Source organism: Diceros bicornis, chromosome 1 (genome assembly GCF_020826845.1).
Source record: "Diceros bicornis minor isolate mBicDic1 chromosome 1, mDicBic1.mat.cur, whole genome shotgun sequence".
NCBI classification, from domain to species: Eukaryota; Metazoa; Chordata; class Mammalia; order Perissodactyla; family Rhinocerotidae; genus Diceros; species Diceros bicornis.
The window spans coordinates 67,187,836-67,206,685 of record NC_080740.1 but is presented as its reverse complement, the minus strand read 5'-3'; the positions used below and the strand labels follow the sequence as shown (position 1 = coordinate 67,206,685).

General features: G+C 55.0%; 1 protein-coding gene across 1 annotated transcript; it reads right to left on the bottom strand.

The window, feature by feature from the left end:
• Positions 1-1,827: 1,827 nt before the first annotated feature.
• CDX1 (caudal type homeobox 1) lies at positions 1,828-18,254 on the bottom strand. Its single transcript, XM_058543978.1, is given in 5 exon segments — positions 1,828-2,838; positions 3,416-3,561; positions 17,742-17,940; positions 17,942-18,061; positions 18,063-18,254. Coding segments are annotated over 5 exon segments (804 nt in total). The 5' UTR covers positions 18,189-18,254; the 3' UTR covers positions 1,828-2,625.
• Between the last annotated feature and the right edge of the window lie 596 nt (positions 18,255-18,850).

The window sequence follows — 18,850 nt, the reverse complement described above, 5'->3', positions numbered from 1 at the left end:
GCAGCCCGTGGCACTGCTTGGAAGTTGTCTTAGATAAAAAGTTCCTTTTTCACGGAGCTCAAACACCATTTGACAGGTGATCGCCAACCCAACCTGCGGCCCCACCCAACCCTCTGACCACCCACGTGGGCAGCAGCTGCAGCTCACCCAGCCCGCCAGGCCTGGCCACCGACCTCCTGCCAGGCAGAGGTCTTCCTGTGGCTGGGGACAGGCTTGTCCTGCCTCAGATCTTCCCAGTCACCATCTGTCCTCAGCATTGGGGATGGGGGTGGTTAAAATCTCACACTAGGATGCAATAGCCCCGTGGCTAAAACACGGTACCGACCACGTCCCAGGCCCTGTGCTGAGCACAATTCTAAGAGAAGCTAGAGTATTTTACTTCCATTTGACAATGAGGAGGCTGAGGCTCAGAGAAGCTAAGGGACTTGCCTAAAGTCTCACAGCTTGGGAGCAGCCAAGCTGGAACCCGGGCCCTCTGACAACAGAATCTGCTGCTGAACAGAGTCCCAGCTGAAGCATGGCCCTCAGCCCACAGCATGCCCACACGCCAGAGTGTGCGGTGTTCAGTGGGGTGCTGTTAGGTGCTCGTAAGGGGTTCCTGGGTAGCAAAGTATGGGGAAGCCTGGATTAAAGAAAAAATTCAAGGGGTTTCTTTGCTGTGGGACTTGTCAGAGGCTTTGATGTGCTAATGCACCACTGTGCTCTCCCCAAACAGTTGAGTCTGCAGGACTTCCAAACTTACTTGCCCAGAGCCATTTCTTTTCGGTAAACAACTCCCCAGTTTTACAGATGGGAAAGGAGGCCCAGAGAGGGGAAACAGTTACTCCAGGGTCACATAGCAAATGTTTTTGAAGATCAGAAAACTATATTCACTCACTGCCAGCCACCCTTCCACTGACCCACTCCCTCTGCTCCAGGACCCCTGGTCCTTTCACCTGGTACCACCTGGTTCCCATGCCTTTGATGTCCACCCTCCGCAGTGAAGCCACGGTGTCTCCCAGGCCACCAGTGGGAGGAGAGAGAGAAGTGCCTTCAGGGGCTTGTGTGGGGACCGGATCCACCTCATGCATTGTTGTCATGTGACCCAGGGGCAAAGGGCAGACAGGCGGGCTGCACACACTTTTTATGGCTGGGCCACCTCCCAGAACAGTAAACAGAGGGGCAGGCAGCTGGCACGGGAGCCCTCTAGGGAGTGAAGGCCCCCGGTAGCAGACTCTTGCCCACCTCTGAAAGGGAGATGAGAATAGCAGCTTTTCCCAGGAGTTTTAAAAAATTATATTTTAAGTTCATATTGTTCATCTTCTTTTTTACCATTCCTCCCTTCTTGGCCTAACAGCACCTACTAGTTCTTTAGGCCTCAGTTCAAACAGCACCTCCTCCAGGAAGCCTTCCAGGCCCTCCAAGATAAGCTGGGAGCCGCTCTGGACTCCCAGGATGCTCTGCTCCCCTGATGCCCAGAGCATAGTTGAGACTGAGAACTTCTGGGGGACACGGACAGTGCATTCCCTGGGCCCGGCCACACTTAGCACATGGGGGTGCCCAACGGATGTCATCTGTTAAAAGAAAAACCTCAGCTAAAGTATCTGAAAAATTCAAAAGACTGATATATTGAGTCTGATGATTCTGCTTACAAAATGGATTTGAAATTTTACACAGTCCCATAGACTCACTCTAACAATGTCCTGTTTTGATCTTCCAAATGCATTTTAAAGGTGACCTTGTTGCAGGCCTACAGAGATGGATGGGGCTACGTGTCAGGGAAGGGTGAGGATGATTTATACTTCTTCAACATTTTTCTTTAATGCTACGTATAATAATTTTTATACATTTTTAAAAAGAGAAAAAAAATTTATTCTTGAAGCTGCATCCCAGAGATCCCACGCTATGTACAACACTTGCCCGGCTATGAGCTCTGCTTGGTTCTGAGAAAGTCCTCCGGGGGCTCCCTGGGGCCTGGGCCCTGAGGGACAGCTGGTGGGGTGGTAGAAACTTGGCAGGGTGGACCCTGCCCCGTTGTCCCCCTCTGGGGGCCTCCCCCGCATCTGGAAGCCCTACTGAGAATGTAGTGAGGGGAGACAGCTCTGCAACCCAGAGGGGCCGTCACCAGAGCCCCTCCCTCAGGCCCCATCCTGTGGGCTCTGTGGTTTGCATCCAGCCTGGAGAGGGTCCAGGGCATGCCGTGATGGGGCCGGGAGGGGTGAGGCGTCAGGAAGAGGCAGGTGTGGGCTGACCACATTCCTCCCCATCAGGGCCTGGTCTGCAAGCATTCCATCTTCTCTCAGCTCCAGCCCCTTTCTCCAGAGTCAGTCTGGTCCCTACAGTGGCCTCCTACCCTTGAACCTATGGAGGACGAGGGGAGGCCCCCTCACCCAGCCCTCCGAGGATTGCAACCTCCCCCCAGGCTCCCTTTTCCCCCTGAGGCCTAGAACACAGGAGCTGGAAAAGGTCTTTATCCAACAGGCTCACTGCTCAGATGGGCCAAGGGGACACAGGGGCTGGAAGGGTGACTTGTCCAAGGTTACCCAGAAGGTCAGTGGCAGGGCTGGGACTCAGACCAGGCCTCCTGGGCCCCACCAGGAGCCACATCCCCAGCACCTGAGGCCCTGCCCAGGTGGCAGGCAGGTGCTACGGCAGGTACTCCTCCTTCACAGGCATCGGGGAGGAGGCGCCCAGGAGGCTGGCAGAGCTGGGGCACAGGGTCCCCAGGGGCGGGCCGGCGGGGGTGGGGGTGACTTCGTGAGCTGGCGGAGGCGGCGGTGGGGGCTGCTGCTCCTGCTGCTGCTTCTTCTTGTTCACTTTGCGCTCCTTTGCCCGCCGGTTTTGGAACCAGATCTTCACCTGTGGGATCGGAGAACAGAGATGGGGTAGGTGGTGGGGAGACCACATGACACGGAGCAAGAGGAAGAGAGGGGGGACAGCTGAGCCCATTTCTCGACACGGTGTTTGTGGCCTGCCTCCTGCTCCAGCCGCCCAGACCAGTCACGGGCCCTGAACACATTACCCCCTTCTAGTACTTGCTCCCTACCCTCACGACAATTTTCTCTATAACTTTCTTCCTCCCCATCCTCCAAGGCCATGCTCTAACACCCCTCCTCCAGGAAGCCTTCCCTGTTCTCTGTGACGGCTCCCTCCTCTGGATTTAAATAGCACTTAGACCTCCTACAGCACTGACCATGGCCTGCTGTAGCCCATAGCTAATCAGATCCCTTTATCCCCCTATTGGGGGTCAGGGATATTGGGTTTCATTGAGGGGGGGGGGGATTTGGCAGCAGCTCAGTTTCTGGTGTGTTGCGTGACCATGGCCAGGAGACTCAACCTCTCTGTTCTACTCCCTCAACTGAGCTCCGCAATCTGGCAGCCCGGAGGCCCAACTCCCAGTACTGCTCCTGTGGCTGAGATCAGGGGACCCACACACCTGCCGTTCAGTGAGCCCCAGATTGGCAGCCAGCTCTGATTTCCGCCGGATGGTGATGTAACGGCTGTAGTGGAACTCCTTCTCCAGCTCCAGGCGCTGGTGGTCGGTGTAGACCACGCGGTACTTGTCCTTGGTCCGGGTCTTACCTGAGAAGCAGGGGGGCCAAGAGGGGAGGTGAATGGGGAGAGGGAGGTGGCAGGGCCCCCAGGAGGAAGAGCAGTCCAGGCCCCTGAAGGAGGACCTGAGTGGGGAGGGACGTACACTCCAGCCCCAGGGGTGACAATCACTCCCCCAGACTCAGGCTTGGAGACTCCCACCTTGGGAGGCAAGTACTGCTCTCATGCCCATTTGGGGAGGCACTGAGGCTCAGAGAGGGGAAGCAGCTTGCTCAGGGTTACAGAGCAAGCTGCTGGTGGAATTGGGGTTTCAATCCAGGTCTCCTGACCCAGAGCCCTGCTCGGATCGCCAGCTCCACCAGCTTTAACCCAGCAGTTCCAGGATGTGGCTGTGCGACAGACACTCTGGGAGCTTGTGAAAAACACAGCTTCCAGGGCGTCCTGGCCCTGTGAATCAGAAAGCCTGGGGGTGGAATCTGCATCATTATTTTTTGTGTGTGTGAAGATCCTCCCTGAGCTAACAACCGTTGGCAATCTTCCTCCTTTTTTTTTTTTTGCCTTGAGGAAGATTAGCCCTGAGCTAACATCTGCGCCAGTATTCCTCTATTTTTTTGTATGTGGGACGCCGTCACAGCATGGCTGACGAGTGGAGTAGGTCCACGCCCGGGATCCAAACCTGCGATCCCAGACTGCCGAAGTGGAGTGTGCGGAACTTTAACCACTTGGCCACGGGGCTGACCCCTGGAATCCACATTTTTAACAAGCTCCCAGGTGGTTCTAATTAGGGGGTCATCAGACCACAGGTATGAGCACCAGAGACATGGAGGGACACCTGGCAGGGTAGGTCGAGACTAATGAGATGGCAGCTGCTCCTTTCTCCTGTGCACGAGAAGAGAGCAGGGAAGAGCCACCAAGGGCAGAGGCGGAAGCAGGGAGCGTGCTGGAACTCTCCTGGGCGTGTGCTCCTCAATTCCTGTAGAATGTCTGGCAGCTGCTGGCCCCAAAGTCAAACAGAAAGGACTGAGACGGCTGGCAGCCCCTGGACCTGTCAGGTACTCAAAAGGCCCTGGCCCTGGACACCAAGCCCTGAGCTGGGGCTGCGCCGGGGGCTGGGGACTGGTCTGCCCAGAGCCACCCACGCACCCGCCTGAGCCCAGGCACAGAGCAGCAGTGATGCGGCTCAGTCTACAGATATTTACTCCGCCCCTGCTGTGAGCCAAGAGCTAGGGCACAGCAGTGAGCAAAACAAAAACTCCCTGCTCTCGTGAGGCTTAGGTTCTAGTGGAGGAAGATGGGAAAAAATAAAACAAATATGGAAAATATTTGATATGTTAACTGATGATAAGTATTTCAGAGAAAAAGAAGGCAGGGAAGGAGGACTGGAAATTTAGGGAGGAGAGAGGTTGCGATTTTAAATAGAATGGTCCAAAAAGGCCTTACTGAGAAAGGGAATTAGAGCAAAGATCTAAAGGAGGTGAGGGAAAGAGCTATGCAGATATCTGGGGCAGAGGGCTCCAGACAGAGGGAACAGCAAGTGCAAAGGTCCTGAGGCGAGAGCATGCCTGAGGTCTGATGTGGTTGAGGAACAGTGAGGAGGCTGGTGAGGCTGGGGTGCAGTGACCAAGGGGAGGGGACAGGTTGTACAGGGCCTATGGGCCATGGAAAGGACTCTGGGTTTCACTGTCTGGGATGGGAGCCTAAGCAGTGGAGACATGAGGTCTGACGTAGGTTTTAATATTACGCTGGCTGCTGCATGGAGAACAGATTGGCGAGAGGACGGGGGAAGTGCAGAGACCTGCAATAACCCAGGAGAGAGAAGGCGGTGGCTTGGCTTCTGTACGGGGCTCAGCCTGGGGCTGGGAACTGGACTTGAGGACCTTCTGGGGTTAATGTCAGGGCTCTTTGGGGGTGGGGGTGAGAGGTCTGTCTGGAGAGAATATTAGGAGTCATGCTTGGCCTGGCCAGTGTGAGGGCCTGACTAGACACCAGCTTCCTTTCGTAAGAAGCTGAGCACGAAGCTATAAATAGGAGGCACACGCCAGCACTTTCAGATCCACGCACGCCTCCCACCAGAGCACGGCGGGTCTCTGAATGACCCTCGACCCCCTCCCACTTCACTCAGGTGCCCCCACAACAGCCGGCCTTCACCTCCCTGGGTCGCAGCCCCAGGCCTGCCTGTCACCCAGCAGCCCTGTGCTAAGTACCCCCAGCCCTGTTCTAGCCCCGCCCCATCCCAAGCCCACGCAGCTTGGCAGGACAGCCACTGGGCTCCCAGGAGCCAAATGGTTGTGTGAAGAACAAGAGACAGCAGATGTTCCTGGGCTCCTTTCCTTGGGTTTCCTGCCAGAGTGGCAGAACCGCACTGGACGCTTCCATATCCACTGACCTCAGCCCGCTGCCCGACGCAGCATGGGACAACCTCGGCCCTTGGCCAGGCCTGGCCCAGGAAAGGGACAAGGGAGTGGCTGCTGAGGCTTTGGCTCCAGATGGGGCCCCTCCTTGGCCTAGAAAATTCAAAAACAGTTCAGCCTAACGCCACCACCACCAGAGCCCAGAAGACCTCTGAATCCACAGCCCCACTGGGTTCACTGGGCTCAAGCTGGAAGGGGTCATGGGAGTTTAGTCTCTTCCTATTTTACAGATGAAGAGACTGAGGTTCAGGATGGTTACACAGCTGCTGGAGGTCCAGATAAGAGAGGCCTTGTGAGTCCTTCCAGTCCAACCTCCCTGTATTGTCAGGGTCACTGAAGCCCCAGGCAAGCATGGACTTGCCCAAGGCCATGTCACCTGGTCTAGCGCTCTTGCTCCCTGCTCTCGTGCACAACCCTCACCCCGTCAGGTTTAGGGTCCACGGAGCCCACCATGGAGCCCCCCTAAGTGTTGGCAGCAGAAGCTCAAACAGCAGACTGCCCATCTACTTGTACTTCTGGGAAGGGAGGGGCCAGACCACGGTGAGGGCAGGCCCCTGAGAGGCCTGGGCTGCTGGGACTGGGCGGTCCATAGGCTGGGGGCCCTTGAAAAGGCCCAGAAGATTCACAGCCTGAGGTCAGGGGATGACCTGCCCACCTACACCTCAGCTAAGAGATTACAAACAGCGATGATGAAGACACCCTTTCCCCCTTTCCCTCAGGCACCCAGCTCTCACTCCCATCCCTTCTGATGAGCAAGCGGGGATCCATCACATCCATTTCATAAATGGGGAAACTGAGGCTCAGGAAGGGGCCCTTGCTGAGGGCCATCCTGCCTGGTAGTGGTATGAACGCGGGCTCAGGTGTCCTGACCTCCAGCCTGGCTCTTCCCTGGGGGTTGCTAGGGGGGATACTAGATGGGAGATAGGGCTTTGGCTGCATAATTATTCCTCTCTGTTCTAGCAAGGCTGTAATGAAGACTCTGCCCTGTCGCCCCCTCTCTGGGCCCAGGAGAGGGGCTGGTGGGCTCAGGAACCCGTTGGCCAACTTCTATCTGGTGGAGCTGCTCAAAGTACACAATTTTATTGCTAAGAAAATGGCTCTGCCAAGGAACAAAATGTCTGATATTACACTGTGTGGTCCAGGAACCAGGGAATCCCATAAGCTGTCCAGGGAGGGATAAAGTGGCACATCCTCCTTGGAGCCCAACTTGGTCATATCTAGGCACATTTAACACACACACATCCTTTGACTCACTAATCCCACTTCCAAGAACTGATCTCGCAGATAAATGCCCACAGCTGTAGCTATTTCAAATAACACAAGACCAAAAACAACGTACATATCTACAGGTAGGGAACTGGTTAAATAGGAGATGGCACATCCAGGGAGGGGAGCATCATGCAGTCATTAAAAAGAAATTATAAAGCTCCATGTATACCAATATGGAGCAATTTTTAAGATAAATTGCTAAGTAAAAATAAAAAAGCAAGACATGGAATGTCGTGAATAGAATGTATGTTACTGTTTTTGTATAAAAATGGGGGAATACACACACACACACTCATACATGTTTGTGCACCCAGAGTTCTTTCTGAAAGAACATACAAGGAGCCAATAACAGGGGCCGCCTCTGGAGAGGGAACTGGAGGCTGAGGGGCTGCAGGTAGGAGGGAGTCTCCGGGATGTTTAAATTTTTACCACGTGCAGATGTGAGTTTGTATTTTTAATGACAGTCCGGAGCCCTGGGCTCCAGTCCCAGCTCTGGGCCAGAACTCCTGACTGCCCCAAGCCACCCTCCCTTCCCCCTCCCATGAGCACCTGTGCCACCCAGGAGCCCAGGAGGGAGGGAGCAGGGAGGTGCGTGAGAGCAGCGGGGAGGGGAGAGGGCCCGGGGTGAATGATTTACAGGCCCCTGGGACGCTGGGGCTAAGGGGGAAGTCCGGGCTCCTGTAACAGGTGTCTGATGGGGGCCAGCCGCTCCCAGCCACCTAATGAATAACCCTCTGGGCCAGATGCCAGTGGGAGTGGGTGGGGAGCCCCCCAGCTCTTCAGGGGTGAGCTAAGCAGGAAAGAGCCTTGGATAACTCATCCAGATGAGAGGCTTTCTCTCTGCTCTGGCTTTGGGACATGAGGACTGGCCCATCCATGTGCACCAGGCTGCCAGGGAGGTAGTAAATTCCCCTTTCCTGAAAGTGAGCACAGTGGAGGCCCTGGGAAGCTACAGGCTAACAGTTCCAAACGCTTGACCAGCAGCCTAGGAACTGCCTGGGGAGCTTTCTAAAAGCACAGATTCTAGCCCGAGAATTTGGATTCAGTGCAGCTGCAATGGGATTTGATACTTGAATAGCTTTCTAGGTGACCCTGACATGGCAGTTTGGGCTAGCAGACCTCTGGGGCTGTGAGGTGCATCTTCTCACTGGCTGGGTGACCTAGGACAGTCGCCTCGCCTCTCTGAGCCTCATTCTCTGTATCTATAAAATGGGGATAATTATGATTTTAATAATGGCCAACATGTCTATGTGTCAGGCACTTTGTATGTATTTCTCAACAATCTATGAAGTTGTGCAACTGTTATCCCTATTTTACAGATGGGAAAACTGAGGCTCAGAGGGGTCCACACATCCGGCAGGTGGGGTTTAAACCCAGGTCTGTCCAGCCTCAGTAACAGCACTAGAACCTATCACACAGTACAAGGTCTCCCATAATTATCTCCAAACCTTGGGTGTATGGGGGATCACTTGAGATGGATGGACGGTGCCTAGCTACTACGTAGCACGTAGTACGTGTGTGGGGAAGGGCAGATCTTATTCATTTCCAAACGTGGGGGGATAGCCATATGGCAGGAATGCTGGGAAATGGATCTGGGCAATGGGTGGTGTGTTGGACGAGACTGTTTATTTATAAGGTCCCTTCCAACTTGGAAACATGAAGCTCCCAGTGTTTGTTGATTCTCTGATTGTGTTTGTTATTGTTGCTGAAAGAATTCTAGGACCGATTTCCCTGTCTGAGAGTCCCCTGTCCAGCTGGAAGACAGGAACAGGAACCATGGCGGCCTGCAGTGGGGCCTCCCCATCCAGCCTGGGCCAGGCAAGGACAGAGTTCAGCCTCCGCTCCCAGGGTGGGGTGGGTGGCTCCAGGAAAATCAAGTGGCCTTTGGGTCAGCACTTCCTTTGCCCTCTTCCTGCTGGGTTTGTGGCCCTGGAGGATGACATGGCCAGCTCTGGCCCTCAGTGTCTGAAACACAGATCCAGCCCCGAACTCTCCATGACCCCTCCCTGTGTGGTCCAGCCCAACCGGGTGTGCATCAAAATCCCCTCCCCAGTACACACACATACACACACACACACACACACATATGCACACACGCATGCACAGAAGCTTGTTAAAAATACATAGTCCCCAGCTCTACCCCAGATTTACCGTATCCTGATCTCCATGCTATTTTCAACAAGCCCACCAGGGTATTCTGAACCACCAGCTAGCATGAGTAGGTCCTGGTTGCAGTTCTGTGCCAACTGTGTGGCCTTGAGTGAGTCCCTTCTCCTCTCTGGACATCAGTTTCTCTTGTGTATCAGAAGAGGGTTGGGGTGTCAGCTCTGGGGGCCCTGTAGATTCTGAAGGTCTGTGCAACTCTGAGCCCTCCCTTAAGAACCTAGGCCCAGGTCTGACTATCTTTAGCTGAAGGACTTGAAGTGACTGTAGGTCTTTGGGCTTTGGAGGTGAAAGCAGTTTGTAAAGGGCAAAGAGCATGGAGACATCAAGGAGAACAGAGCTATTTGCAGCAGCACATGTTGGAGGGATCCCTTGGGAGGGGGAGGAATGCAACCTGATGGGGAGCTTCAGGGCAAAGAACACACTGGCCTGGGCGTGGGGAGATGTGGCCAGGCCTCCAGATGGACATGCGATGTTCAGTTTGGGCCTGTTTCCCCATCTGTACCTCTAGGAGGTGGGACCTCTGCTGAGGCAGCCCTGACCTTGCCAGTTGGATGATGGACAGATGTCCTTCCTGGGCCAGAAGGCTTTCTATCGGCCCACGATCAGGTCCTCGTGCTGGCTGATTTGCCAGTCCCAGGCTGCTCTGTCACAGTTCCCCATTCAAGCCCCAGAGTAGGGGTGAGGCTGGCACGGGGAGTGGGGTGAGGGGAGGATGGCCTGGCCAGCCACACGCAGGAGCCCTGCGGCCTTAGGCAAGCTTCTCCTCCCACGGTCACCCTCCCTCCTAGATTCAGCCTTCAGTCATCACTGCACCCTCCTCCTCCCAGGCCTCCTTTGCATCATCCCCTGCCCCATCTTCTTCACGGAGGTCCACAACTGGCTTGGTGATGGGAGGCAGTGAAGAGGACAGAAACTTCAGTGTCGGATAGACCCAATGGTTCTAACCCGGCCTGGCCACATGCCAGCGGTGGGAACCCAAGCAAGTCACCGAAGCTCTTTGAATCCCAGTTGATTCATCTGTAAAATGAGGACACGCACACCTCCTTTATACATGGTAGCTGTGGAGACTGGATGTGACCGTCTATTCAACAAGCTAATTATTAATAAAAGCTAGGCATGACGACGACGATGATGAAGATGAAGATGACAGCAGAGACAAAAGAGGCAGGAGAGAGTCCTCCGTAGGGAACAGGGAGCCCATCCGGAACAGATCACCATTCCAGGAACTCTTGAGAGGGATTTTCCTACACTGTCCCATAGGACAGCTACCAGCCCCGTGTGGCTATTTAAATTTAAATTAATTAAACAGAATCAAAAACTCAGTTCTTTAGTCACACTAGCCATATGTCAAGTGCTCGAGAGACACATGCAGTAGCGGCTAGCATAGGGGACAGCCAGATATAGAGCATTTCCAACATCACAGAAAATTCTATTGGACAACACTGCTGGACCAAACTCCCATCAAGGACCAGATGCCCACCCATGTCTAAGCATACCTACCAGACTGTGCTTGTTACTATCTGCGGAGCAGCCTGTTCTTGCATCCACCACCCATTTATATTCTTCCTAGGTTTTTCCACAGGGACACCAAAAATAAGGGGATGCCCTGGGCCCAGAAGAGCCCTCCTAAGACTTGCAAACAGCAACCGCGTCCCTTCAAGTCTTCTCCTGGGCTGAACAACTTGAGGCCTCTCTGAGCTGTTTCCTGGTGGCGTTTTCAGGCCTCTGCCCTACCCTGGTCATCCTCCTCTAGTCTGGAAGTGAAGGCCCTGCCTAACCGTCTGTAGGCGTGGGTCCAGAAGTCTCACATTCCAGGTGGAGGTGCGGGGAGAGGTTCTGGACTCCAGCCCTTTTCAAGCTCACTGTGTGACCTCGGCAAATCCCCTCCCCGCCAGTGCCTGGCTCCTGGTATCTCCGTGAAGGTAGAGACCATGCCATCTTGCTCACCCAGCGCTGTAACAGTGCCTGACACACAGCGAGTTCTTGATGAAGCCTTGTCGAATACGTAACACATGCCCACTGCTTCCTAGTCTTCCTCACTTCAGAAACGGGCCCCCGTCCTCCAGCCACTCAGATACAAGCCCAGGTGGCACTTCCCCGGCTCCCCACATCCAATCCATCAGTTGCTCTGCTCAGCCTCCAAAGGACCTTCTTCTGTCCAGCTCCACTGCTCCCACAGCCTTAGTCAAAGCCACTAATCTAACCCAGAAATGTGCAGTCTGGGGTCAGAAACACCCGCATTTGAAAAACTGCTGAGTACTCAATAGACACCAGTTCATATTATTATTACTGTGCTAGATGCTCAGTAGACACTCAGTTAAATAGTTCATTCCCCTCTTCATGGGGGGTGGGGGGGGCAGATTAAAAACAAACAAATGAAATAATTACAAACTGTGATTACTACAAAGGAAAGCAAGCATAGAGCTGAGAGCTAGATTAAGTGGCAGGGACGGGGTAAAGGGACCTACTTTATTTAGCTTGGAGGAGGTTTCCTGGAGGATGCAACATTTAAGCCAAGACCTGAAGGTTGAGAAGGAGGTTTCCTGGTCACCAATGAGGAAGAATATTCCGAGAAGAGAGAACAGCATGTGCAAAGGCCCTAAGGCAGAGAGTAGCAGAGTAAGGGGCAGACAATGCCAGCTCCTTGAGAGTATCCTATCTGCCTTGTTCTGGCCGGAATCCCCAGCACCTAGAAGAGACACTTAGAGAATATTACCGTCTGCCTGCCTGCCTGCCTGAATGAATGAATGAATGAATGAGAAAGGCATATGATGAGGCTGGAGCCGCCAGCAGAGCTCCAAGCCTGGGGGTGAGGGGTTTGGATGTGATTTCAAGAGCAATGGGAAATCACTGGAGGAGGCTGAGCCTGGAATATCAATCTCGGCTCTCACTAACACCCGCTCCCTCTCTCCACTGATGCAGAGGGATCTACGCACCCCCTACAAGCTCGAGGGGTGAGTGTGGCTTTAGCACATTAACACGATGATGGACCTGACTCCAGACACAAATGTGGTTTCCAAATCCCAGGAGCTCCAGGACAGAAGCTTGAGGGGCCAGCCCATGAAGATAACTTCCTACTGACGAGCCAGCCCCTGCTGCTAACAAAGCCGTTTTGGACCTTCACAATGATTCCCTAAGCTCTCAACAGCAGCATCTGCCAAAGCAGGGGAAAAAACACCCAACCAAAAAAAGCCTTCTGCCACTTTCTAACTGGGTCATCCCCTTCCCAGCTACATCTGAGAGACGAGGTGTCAAATGTAGCTTCTGCCTTGAGAACCAGTTTTAAACAGCCTGGCCCCTGCTGTGCCACCTCCCCCTCCAGCCTCTTACAGCTCTTCCCCGACCAGCCTCCTTTCTCCCCACCTGGACCTGGATGCTCATGGGGAGGGGGTCTCGGGCTCCTGTGCCCGGTGTGTTGCTTTAGTTGATAGATGCGCTTAGGCTGCAGAGTCTGGGTTTGAACCTTGTGCTGCCACATCCTAGCTGTGTGAGCTTGGGCAAGCCACCTTCCCCTCTCTGGGCCTCATTAATTTTATCCGTAAAATGAGGCTAATAATAGATCCTCATACCTCTTAGAGTCATTATGAGGCTGAGGTGAGCTCACCCATGCAAAGTTCTTGGCACAGTGCCTGGCACACAGTAAGGACTTAGGCGATGCCAGTTATCACTTTTATTGTGAGCTCCTACTAGAGGCAAAGCCTGGTGAGTAGAATGGGACTGATTAGGACTGGTCCTTGAGGGGATAACATGGTAGATAGCAAGGATAAATAAGACAGTCAGTGGTAAATGTTGTTAAAACAAGGGCCTGATACACTGCTTGGAGGGGAAGGAAACAAGGAGGGCTTCCTAGAGGAGGTGACCTTGGAGAAGGAGCAGCATTTGAACTGGTGAAGATGAAGGAGAAGGAAGGGAGGGTAGTTCAGGTTGAGGGGCCCAGACTGGAGCGGCAGGGAGTGTGAGGTGTGTGCTCGCGTCCACCTGCTAAGAACTGGCAGAGATGGTCACAGGCACTGGTGCACTGAGCACCTACTGTGTGCCCACACCTACAGGGCTGTGCTTTATAGGCACTCCTGCTTCAAAGTGCAATCCCATTATTATCCTAATGTTTGGTGGAAGAAGCTGAGGCTCAGAGAAATGATCCAAGTTAACTTACCTGAGGCTAATGCAGCTTCTAACAGAAATTCAATCCCAGGTCTGAGGCTCTCAAGTCCAGCTTTTAACTGTCCCCAGTAAGCATCACTGTATCCAGGCAAACTAGTGGGAGAGTGGCTTCATTAGTGGGTTGAGGTCAGTTTTCAAGAGGGCTCCTCTGAATGCCACAGAAACAGGGTTGGATTTCATAGCAATGAAATGGCATGAAAGGAAATGGCAATTCCATGGCAGTGGGGAGCCATGGAATGCTCTTGAGCAGGGGTTATGCCTTGAGAAGGTACATTTCGTAATGGTTTAGAAGACAGCTGGGGCATCAGAGAGAGGCCAGGTGGGCAGCTGTGGCAACGGGCCAAGGGACAGAGTCCAGAATGTGGTGGGGAGAGGAGAGTTCATCCCCTCCATGGGCCTCAGTTTCTCCGTCTGAAAGCTGAAGGGGCTGAACCAAGATCTAAACCTGCTGCAGGAGCCTCATCATCTGAGTGAACATCTCCCTACCTGTATGGGACCTCAGCCCCTCAATGGGCCATTAACCTGTGAAGGACTGTTTATTCACGAGGAATTGGCGGCTGAGCCTTCGACAGAAGGATGATTTATAATGATCCTAATGAAAATGCTGATATTTATAGATGCAAAGTGGGAAGACAAAAAAATAGAACCCCTGGTAGTCAACTCCTACCCTGGCATCAGGCAGGCGACAGTAATCACTCAGAACTGGTTAATATTCTGTTTATGGACAACATAACAGCCTCTCCCTCATCTTCCCCATGTTCACTTCCCCTCCTTAGGATAAGGCTGGCTTCTTCGTCCCAGCCTGAGCAATGCCAATTCCCCAGGTGAGGACGGAGTACTGTCCCAGTGGGGAGACATGGTCAACCAGGCTTCCACCACTGGCATGAACTGCTCGACTAGACAGTCCTGGGTCCCAACTCCAGGGCTGGGACCTCAGAAACCTGTGTCAAAGCCGAGATCTCATCTCTCCCCTCTTCTCCCAGAGTGGTCTTACTACTCCTCACACTTGCCCTGTTCATTCCTTCTTCAAAATGTATTGAGCACCTACTAAATGCCACGCACTGGGCTGGATGCCTGGAATGTAGTGACGGGTCAAATAGACATGACTCTGGACCTCATGGGTATAAGTTTATCTTGGTGGGTTGTGGGGGAATAGACAACAGAAATACACAAATAAGTAAGTGAGTAAATTGAAACCAGGGTTAGTGCTCTGAAAGAAACATAGCAAAGATTATCAATGGATATAAGGGGCGCCTTCCTTGGGAAATCATGGAGGACTTCTCTGAGGAGGTGACCATTAAGCTAAGACCTGAAGGGTGAGAAGGAGCTAGGCTTGCAAAGAGTCAGGGGAAGGAGGGTTCTGGGAAGAGGGAACAGCATATCCACAAGACCCCTAGTAGGACGTGGCACATCTGAGAAACTAAAAGAAGGCTAGAGTGGCTAGAGCTTGGTGGCCAAGAGGAGAGTGGTGAGGGGTGAGGTCAGGGAGGTAGGCAAGGGCCAGGTGCTGATGCTCTACAGTCTTGCAGACCTCAAGATGGAGTGTAGATTTTGCCCTAAATATGGTAGGAAACCATGGCAAAATCTTTAACTGACTCATCCAACATCTCTCCCAGCCCAGCCTCCACCTGTGTGAAAGCAGAACATTCCTTACAGTCTCTGGGCTTCAGTTCCCCATTTGTACGTCCGGTCTCTGTCTAGTTCAGATATTCTAGAAGGCTAGAGGCTCAGAGGAGGAAGAAGGTGCTGGCATACTTCTTCTATGGAAGAAGGGTACCATAAGACCTGGTGGCCAGCGACACTTGCTGGGGGGTGGACGGCACGCAGTGACCTTCCCTCTGCCATCCCAGACAACAGCATTACACGAAAACACTCCTGAAGACCCTGGATCTTCATTGCCCAGAAGGAGAAACTGAGGCCAAAGTGGGGAGGGGCTTGGCCTCTCTCTCAGGGAGGGTCTGTAACTACACCCCAATTCTGTCCCCATCTCAAAAGCACTGGTCAGGGTCAGATGCCCCCTGGGCAGACAGGCAGCAGCTTCTAGCTTCCAGAAGGCTAAGGCTCCTGTGTCCCGGCAGAATGGGTCTGACCTGCCTCCTGGGGCAGCCACTTTCCTCGGGAGCCCCCAAACCTCCCTTGGCCCTTCCTTCTACTTTCTGGGAGTAAAGGGGGAAGGCAGAGTTACTCCTAGGCCCCCTATCTGCCAAGAGACAACAGTTTCCGAATGACTTTCTAGACCAGAGGCTGAGCTGGGCTCATAGCTCCTGTGCCCAGAGAGGAAAGGCGATTTGTCTGACATCACACACCCTGGAAGCTCCCCTAGCCCTCCCGCCAGTCCTCTGACCCCCGCTGGTCCGCCCTCTGCCCCTCACACAGTGATGGCCTCTCTGCCAGTCCTCACTCCTGGGGAATCTCCCCCTCCATCTCCAAAGTCGCCTGATAAGCAGGAAGCAACACCTGGAATAGAGTAGCAGGAAAAGCCGGGAACAGACACAGAACCGCCGCCCCCAGACAACTCCTCTCACATCATCTCAGGTAGGGTTTATGGATAAAGCTTCTGGGGGCCTCTAGAACCCCTGAAATGGTCTGCCGCCCTAGGCAACACTTTTTTCTAGGGAGAAGAGTTGTACTTTTCACCAGATTTGTCAAAAAAGTCCTTTTGTAACTCAAACAAAGCTTACAAGACCCTTCCCTCTCATGTCACAGATGGTAAAACTGAGACCCAGAAAAGACGCCTGATTTCAGAGACACTGTCTAGAGGGTTACAGCACAGGCTTGGGGGTCAATCTGCCAGGGCTCACATCCCAGCCCCACCGTTTACTGGTTATACCTTCTCGCGCAAGTATTTCACCTCTCTATGCCATAGTTTCTGCATCTTAAAAATGGGGGTGATAATAGTATCTACGCTAATGCTACAAGAATTAAGTGAGTTGATACACGCAAGGTCTTAGGTCAGTGCCTGGTCCATTAGTAAGTGTTCCATAAACGTTAGCTGCTATTATTTAGCCAAGGCCACAGGAACGAGGGGCAGAGCTGGGGCATAAACCCCAGTCTTTTGAGGCTTCTGGAAGCAGACTGGAGGTCTTGTGACGCTGGGACTCCCAAGACGGTGGTCGGTTTACAGCCAGACCTGTGACTACTGATCAACCCTCCACAGCATCTCTCCCTGGGGTGAGCTGGGCGTGTGTGGGGACATGGGGGTGAAGAGAGAGAGGAGGTGGGGGAAGTCTCAGGCTCACTCCCAGCTGGGGGAAGGGGAGGAGGGGCTGGACATCAAAGGGTGGGCAGGCCAACTTCCCGCCCCCAAGGCCAGGTGGCCTTTGTCAGGACAGGCCCGACACAGTCGGGACAATGGGGTATCCTGTTCACTTTCCGGCCAACAGGAGTCACTACCGAGCCGAGGCGCAGCCTGTTACATGACAAAGGGGGGACCTATAAAGGAGGTCAGGCCGCCCCTCATTAAAGCTGGGCTTTTGTCCTGCCCCCTCCCCTGCCTTTGAAGAGGGTGGATCAGAGAGGCCTGCCTGGGGGCAGGAGGTTCACAGGCTCTGGGCCAAACAGCAGCCACCTTCCCAACTGCTCCTGCTCTCCCCTCCCCCAGGGTCAAGAGTTCAGGGAGGGCCCTGGGACGGTAAGGTAGGGAACCCCCCCCCCATCTAACCAAAGAGGGTTCTTTCTCAGTCCAAAGGATATGGACCCATCAACCTCTTCTTCACCGTCCAGATGGGGGCACTGAGACTTGGAAAGGAAAGCGACCTGCCCGTGTTCACACAATCACGCATCGTCCCTTGTGGGGTGGGTTTGCAGCCTCTGCTAGGGGCTGGGATGGGGTGGAAGAAACGGATAGCGAGCGACCGGAACCAGGGTTGCTAAAAGAGCCCTGGGATAAAAGTCTGCGGATCTGCGTTCTAGTTCGGGCCTTGCCACGCAACAAGGCGCGTTTCTTCACTTCTTCGGGTCTCAGTTTCCTCGTCTATATGGATAGATGGGCTCTGCTTACTGAGGCTCCCGCAGGCTGGGATTCAGAAGGGGAAAGCTGAGAGAACAGCCTCCCAGGGCGAGAGTGGTAAGGGAGGCCACACTCCCGGAACCCGAGCAGGGCCAGGGCAGAGGTCAGACAGGGGGCGGCCCGGGCCTTGCCCTAGCACCTGCCGGCGCCCAGGGGAACCGTCCGGAGGCGCAGGGCGAGAAAGGGGTCCTTACCACCGCCACCGCTGCCTCCGGCCGCCACGCTGCGCCGCATCCACTCGTAGGGCGTCCGCCTTTGCGCTCCGGGCGAGGACGGTGCGCCCGGGCCGCCGAGGGGCTGCGCCAGGAGGCCCGGGCCAGGCCCAGGAGGCGCGGGCACCGGGCTGAAGTCCGGAGGGGGCCCGAATGCCAGCGGGGCTGGGCTGGCGGCGGGGGGCCGCGGGGCCCGGGCCATAGGCTGCGGCCCAGTCGTCCTTGGGCGCGGGGAAAGGCGCGCTCCAGGCCGCAGGGGGCGCGGGGGCCGGCTCCACGTGAGAGTAGCCGGTGAAGTCGGGGGTACTGCGGGGGGCCGGGGGGCGGAGGCGGGGGGCCGTAGGCTTGCGGGCCCAGGCCGAGACTCGCGGGCCTGGCGGGGCCGGAGTACACGGGAGAATCCTTGTCCAGCACATAGCCCACGTACATGGTGGCCGCGGGGCCCCCCGCGCATGCTGGGCCCCGGAGCCGCCGCTGCCGGCCGCCCCGACGAGCAACAGCTCACCTGAACTCGCCGGCCCGGCCGCCGGCCGCCCCACCCAGGCCTTTTATAGCCCCGGGCCGCCCGCGGCCCCAGCGCAGGCGGGTTTGCATTTCAAAGCGGGGGGAGCCTCCGGGCCGCGAATCAAAGGGGGAAACCCGTCGGGGGCGGGGGGTTCAAAAGGAGACAAATTGCCGCCCCAAGCGGGAGGTGGACGGGCCGGGGCCTGGAGGGGGTGCGTGCGGAGGCGCGTCCTGGGCGAGCGTCGAGGCTTTGCCAGGTGGGGAGGCTCCGGAGAGGCCGGCGGCCTAGCGGCCGGAACACCGCGTCCTCCCCGTGCCCGCGTGGACCGCCCCGCGACCCCGCTTTACAGGTGGAGAAAAAGGATCCGAGGGGCGGCGGGGGGACCCCAGGCCAGCGTCACAGCCACACCGGGCCTGTGGTGCACTCCTCAGTGACCAACTTGAGATGAGGGGGGCAACCTGACTTCAAACAGGGCTCCGTCTGTAAGGTAGCGGGTCCTTAATCTTTTGGGGGGAGGGGTCACGACCCCTCAGTCTCCGATGAAAGCTGTGGATGTTCCCACCGGTGAAAATGCACATATGCACAT